We start from the raw sequence: 6,706 nt of genomic DNA on the forward strand, positions 1-6,706 counted from the left end.
GAAAACTGTGGTTAAGACTAAAAAGCTGGAATGACTAAAATCTGCCAGATGCCTGCTTGCTTGCTTTTCTCTTCTGGAGCTTGTTCTGGTTGGCCAAACAGGATTTTCCCCCCCCCCCCCCCTTTGCTGGCTGAACCATCAGAACAAAATGCTCTAAAACTTCTCCTCTCTTATTTCCTATAACTTCAATACTAATAATCTGGTTTTTTATTTTTATGATTTGCCACACTATCCCATCAAATTTCCTTCTTAGGCAAAAGTATAAACAAACTTTGCATTAAGTTTTTCATATTAAAAAGTATTGCTTTTTATAAATTAGCTTTTAATGTTCCCAGCCTTAATAAACTTAATTTCAACAAAACCAGTGCTTCAAAATCTACCCTGCCTTTCTGGCCCCATTTATCCAATAGAAAAGGCCAAAATCTCTCAACCTAAATTTCTAAAGAAAACTACATCCAACTTTTGTAATGAAGTCCTTGCACTGTGTGTTTTTACACGTGCTGTTTTATTGCGCATGCCAAGTACAGTAATAATTAAGATATAAATTGATGTAAAAATTCAAAAATCCCTAAAGCTTAATATGTACCTTTGCACTCAAAAACTTTTACATTCTCTCCCATTAGCTGGGATTTCTAACTTGCAAGCTGAATTTAAATCACTCATTCCTCATATATTCTTTTCACTTTATCAGAATAGAAAACATTCAGTATTATTTTTAATTCAAGAAGGTATTATGGAAGTTTTGTAAGTTTTACCTCATACTTACAATCAATTTTACACTAACCTAATTATCCTTTCAAAAATGTTTAACAATTTCAGCAGCAGGTTTTAGATATGAAATATTCCTATTTAATCTACATCATGTTATAGGAGAAACTGGACTTTTTCTAAGTATATTGCTAATTATCTTATTATAAAACAGCATAGCAAATCTTATTTCAATTATAAACTTTTGCAAATTATGTTTTGCATCTTGATACAAGGAAAAAAATTACAACATATCAATCAGTTTTTCATAAACATTTCAGAGACTGATTGGAATTTTCCTAAGTTTTACTTTTTTTGGCTACGAAATATCTCTTTTTTGAATTGAGTACTTGGTTTTTATTTTAAAAGTGCAAAGGTTATTAAGCTTAAAACATTAAATTTAAGCAATGTAAAAAAGTTTTACAATGATTTAACATGACCAATAAAATTTATTAAACATATTTACATATATTCACAGATTCTTTTATAGTTGAGTATTAAAATAGACATTTACAATTTCAGAATTTTCATTCAAAGGCATATTTTTTTTCCAGCGGGAAATAGGCTCTACTGCGAGATGAAAAAAGAGCTAAGTTTCTTCGTATGACTACTTCTAAATAATACGTCCAACATAGTAAGTCACAGGTTCTATCACAGGAGACTGGTATGACACGCCTTATACTGTTCTGTGCCTCAGTCATGGAGAGAGTTAAATTATACACAGCATGCACTACAACTAAGCCATCATCTTTACAGTTATGGTGATGAAAACAATCTAACTCAAACACATGCATGCCTTATTTAAAGGTTCTGTTACCTGAACACAGTACTACTACACTCCATACAAATTACAACTTTGGTCCAATAAAACATTAGACAAAACAGTTTTACAGTTATTTCTTTGTACATGTGTTGACTACCAATCCCTTTGTGTACATTTTGACCATTAATTACAAGATTTACATCTGCACAGTATGTATAAAATAAGTTATTAAAATGGAAGACAATATTAAAACTGTCAAAAAGAAAACTGTACAATTAATTTACAGATACAATAATCTGAAGAAATTTTGTGCCAAGTTTTTCTTCCATGTTAGCAACCATTTGGTAGGAACTGAACCTTTTAGTTTACTGATACATTTTTAATAAAACCTGAAAGAGATTTGAATAGTAGTGGTTATCTCCATACTTAGAGTGCTAACAACTTCCAGCGCTGTTAGCAGATTCTCAATTTCTTAAATATCTACCGGTCTGCCAATATGCTCTAATCCAAGAGTTACCTTTCACCAATATATATAATAGTTTTGTTAGAAACTGTGTTTGGATCTGAGATCCAAAATAATTCTCTTCATTTTTTATAAAATGACAGTGTTTACTACATAACCAACTTTAAATGAACTTTACTAATGATTGTAAAGACATATTACCAGTATTTTTGTCAAAAGGCAGTATTCCACAGTATAATGCTTGGGCATCATCAGTTTAGGATGACATCTTCATGAAGTCATGGCTGCTATATAGGAGTCAATTCAAAGTCATCATTAACATCCACAAGGGGAACATAAAACTCCTGGATTTCGTAAATGCTGATAGACTTATAGGTGGCAGGATCGAGTTCCTGGAGTTTGAGCTGCCATTCTAATCTCTGGACGGCATTTAAAGCCGCAGCTTCATGTTGTTGCCTCATTAAAAGACAGGTCTATTTAAAAGAAGAGAAGAACTGATTATACTGTTACATTTGTTTAAAAATTAATCTCATCCATAGTTGCTTTAGGGACTAAGATGGATGAATTAAGAGTACAAAAAGGGTTCAAATTATAAGTTCATTTCTGTTTCACCCTGTTTGTATGCAAACACCAACTATTTCTAGGTCTACATCCTCACATTCATCATACAGACTTTAATTTGAAAATATTCTTTCAAATTATCAAAGGAATCATGAAAATCTAGAGAGAAATAATTACAGATTATGTACAAAGTACATTCCTTACCACTCTCCTTTTCTTTCCTGTGTTAGAGCTGTAACCAGAGAGGTGCGCTGGATAATAAGCATGAAGGCCCACACTGGAAACTGCTTTTCCTGTGGCAGTTTCACCTTTTTTACTACATTAGTCCCGAAAAATGGACTTGTGGTCTTTATTTCCCTTCATCTTTTCAGTGGTGGCCCAGCTTAAGAATTCATGACGAATATTTCCTTTCCTAATTATTTCTCCCTAGTAAAGCTGTAGTTTCTGTTTAAGAAGGGGGGAGCATTCATTTAAACTGACTTCTAAACATACATACCTTTAATTTGTCAAATTTATCATCCACATCTTGTAACCAAGACATGAACTGTCTTGCATTAAAGCGATCTCTTACAGAAGTTTTACTGTCATCAGACTGAAATAGAACATTAAATGTAGTTAAATACTATAAAATACAATAAGCCACTTTCAAATCTATGTCATAATATCTTTCTGTGGTATATGCCCCCTTTTTATATTAATGATGGAAAAACGTTTTGAAAAAGATCAAATATAAATCGAATACTGCTAAAATTTGATAAAACTGTTATTTCAATATTCAGTAGACAGGTTATTAGAATTCTTAGGATGCTGGACTTAGTTACTAACTAAACAGAATCCTACTATTCTATTGTGCTCTGTGAGTCAAAGATGTTCTTCAAAAAGGCATGTCCTATGAAATACTGTGCCTGTGACATTCTTATTAAAGTATCATTGATTTTAGATATAATTTTAATGTTAAAGTTTACCATATGCAGGGAGAAACATTTTAATAGCTTCTTCAAGTATCTCTGAACACTCTCACTTAAAAACAATCGGTGGCTTTAAGTTCAAAATCTGCTGGATCTATTTCAATCTTTTTTTAATGATCAAAAAAATAAAGCCCAGAGATGGCTAAATATCTTTCTCTACTGTATACCCTACATCTTTTGTACTACTAGTTTGTCTCCTTTAAGACAGTATTTCCTAGGCTGTTTTGGGGTGATTCTTTCACTGTGTTTATATTTTTAAAACTTTAATCATTACATATTCTTTCTCTTCTGACCAATGAATTTCTGGTTTATGAAGCACAAAAAAATTCTGACAACTGATATGGCTGGTTCTGAATTCATGTAATTCATATAAGGCAATCAATGTTATCAATATATAGCTCCAGTTTTTCATGATTTATTTATCCCACCAACTTCCAAGGTCAAAACCAGAGCCTGGCCCTGTTTTAGCACTGTTACAACCTAGAGGTTCAGTCTGCCTGGGTTGTTTTTCAGAGTACTTTACAATAGCTTTCTAGCTGCTTGAAGGTCAGAAATAAATGTATAAACATCCACTTTAAAAAAAATTGCAGTTTATCTGTAAGGGCACTACCTTAAATATAAGGGTACTTCAAAAAGTTCATGGAAAGATTTGCATTAACTTTTAATTCTATTTTTTCCCACAAACTTTTTGAAGTACTCTTGTATATATGTGTTTTGTGATTATCTGCTTTCAAAATATAAACCTAATGTTTAGAGTGCTTTAGAAAATAGAGGACCAGGTCATCTGGAACTATTTTGGTCTAAAAGAGTTTTCTCTTTTGAGCTTCAATAATTATTGAATTCAAGTTTCTTCTATGGAAAAAACTCCAAAAATAACGAAGTCGTATTTTTGAGAGCATTCTAAACATATCAATGAACATTTACCTGAGAGTCCAATGGTACATTGTATACTTCTGCATCCAGTAAAACAGTACAAGCACTAAATGGCAGTGTTTGATTTGCCAATGTTCTTGCAGCTCTGTAATGAACTCTTAGAACTTCCTGTTCATTGGATACAATGAGTTTTTCCTAGTGGAACAAAGAATTGAAAAAAAAAAATTCATTCAACAACTTTTTTTTTTTTTTTGACTGGTAAGGGGATCACAACCCTGGCACAGTGTTGTCTGTACCATTTTCCTAGTGGAACAAAGAATTGAAAAAAAAAAATTCATTCAACAACTTTTTTTTTTTTTTGACTGGTAAGGGGATCACAACCCTGGCACAGTGTTGTCTGTACCAGCGGCCTCAGCGCTACCAGCACCACACTCTCCTGAGTGAGCCACGGGGCCGGCCCTCAACAACTTGTTTTTAAAACAAGATAAAATCACTTAAAATATGCTAAAGAACCTTCATCTCAGAATAGCTCTTTCTTCACCACAGACGAGAAATGTGAGAACTCCTAGTGTTTTGAAAATATATATAAATTTCCTCTTTCCAAAATCTGAAGTGTCTCTTAATAAAATTATTTTTTAAGGTGTACAGTGGTGGCTTTTTAATATATTCATCAAGATGTTCAACCATCGCCATCTAATTCCAGAACATTTTCACCACTCCAAAAAGAAACCCTGTATCCATCAGCAGTCACTCCTCATTTTCCTCCTTTCTCTATTACCTGGTAACCACTTAATCTGATTTTATTTCTATGGATTTACCTATTCTGAGCACTTAATATAAATGGACTTAAACTATATGTGGTCTTTTGTGATTGGTTTCTTTTATTTAGCATAATATTTTCAAGGTTTATTCATGTTGTAAAATGTATCAGTAGTTTATTCCTTTTTATGGCCAAATAATATTCCACTGTATGGATAGACCACATTTTATTTATCCATTCATCAGTTGATATACATTTGGATTTGGAAGGTGGCAGAATATGCTACCCCAAAATATGCCACTTTGGCATAAGACTTCTTTTGAGCTAACGGCACTTGAAAAACAGCAGGTGCAAGAGTCCTCTGACCTCCCCCTTTTCTTCCTGAAAGCAGGAGATATAACTTCCATGTGAAAGATGCCCTCCCTCTACCAGTAGGAAAGAGACATTCTTATCACCAGGGAAGGGAGTTCAAGGCCAAGAAAATTCTGTACAGACATCCTTACATTAACTTTTATCTTCCTACAGCTTCCCTGTATATTTTAGTTACTTTTCCATAATTGCCTTTGTTCAACCCAGCATAAAAGCATTTAGGTTTCACTACTTCTTTGGGTCTTCATTTTCTTATGAGGGCTCCTGGGTCATGTAAAATTTGTATCGAATAAATCTGTATGCATTTTTTCCTGTTAATCTGTTTTATGTCAATTTAATTCCTAGGCTCAGACAGAGTACTTAAGAGGGAAGACTTGACATTATGCTTCCCCTACAGGTTGTTTCCACTTTAGGGCTATTATAAAAAATGCTGCATATGAACATTCAGGCTCAAGTTTCTGTTTGGATGTATGTTTTCATTTCTCTTGGGTAAAAAACTAGGAGTGGGTTAAAAAACTGCTGAATCATGCAGTATCTGTTTAACTTGTTGAAGAACTAACTGCCAAACTGTTTTCCACAGCAGCTGTATCATTTTATATTCCTGTCAGCAATGTATGAGGGTTCCAATTTCTTCACATCCTTCTCAACACTTACTATTATCTGTCTTTTCAATTATAACCGTTCTAACAGGTATGAAGTGGTATCCCCTTGTGATGGCAGCTTGTCTTTTATAATGAACACTTTCAAATAAACATACTGTATGCTGATCCAACTACTTGTAAACCTCTGACAATCACAGTAAAATCCTGCCTGAATGCATCAAGTGGAGTCCAAAATTTCCAATTATGTACTATGCAGAGTCACGCTATCATAAGGATAATGAAATGATCTAGGCAATCTTCTGCATTTAGCAGACTGGGAATTCCTGGGGTCCAGCTGCAGATCCCATTCCATCCTGATCCTGGCTACAGACCTGTACTATCTGGTGGTAACTGTATTCTTTGGCCAAAGTATCAATGGGGATAACCCTAGGGAGGACCTGTGGCTGGCTAGAACTTCAAGGACAGAGGTAGTGATCCCAGGAACGACCCAGTTATATGCCATTCATCATTCTGACAGCGCTGTATGGGAGGCTGGCCTGGGAGAACACAAAGGATGAATCTAGTCTTCTCTTTACCATGTTACTCATTCTCCCCTCAACT

At 34.0% G+C, this 6,706-nt stretch overlaps 1 protein-coding gene across 1 annotated transcript in view; it reads right to left on the reverse strand.

The window, feature by feature from the left end:
- Positions 1–1,176: 1,176 nt before the first annotated feature.
- Positions 1,177–6,706, reverse strand: part of ANKRD12 (ankyrin repeat domain 12) — a 22,447-nt gene continuing 16,917 nt past the window's right edge. The window contains exons 3-5 of the mRNA XM_008572717.1: positions 4,427–4,570; positions 3,031–3,126; positions 1,177–2,446 (exon numbers count right to left, since the gene is read on the reverse strand). Coding sequence (XP_008570939.1) covers positions 2,261–2,446; positions 3,031–3,126; positions 4,427–4,570 — 426 coding nt within the window. The 3' untranslated portion in view covers positions 1,177–2,260. The remainder of the gene's footprint in view (positions 2,447–3,030; positions 3,127–4,426; positions 4,571–6,706) is intronic.

Source organism: Galeopterus variegatus, unplaced genomic scaffold (genome assembly GCF_000696425.1).
Source record: "Galeopterus variegatus unplaced genomic scaffold, G_variegatus-3.0.2 Scaffold827, whole genome shotgun sequence".
NCBI lineage: Eukaryota > Metazoa > Chordata > Mammalia > Dermoptera > Cynocephalidae > Galeopterus > Galeopterus variegatus.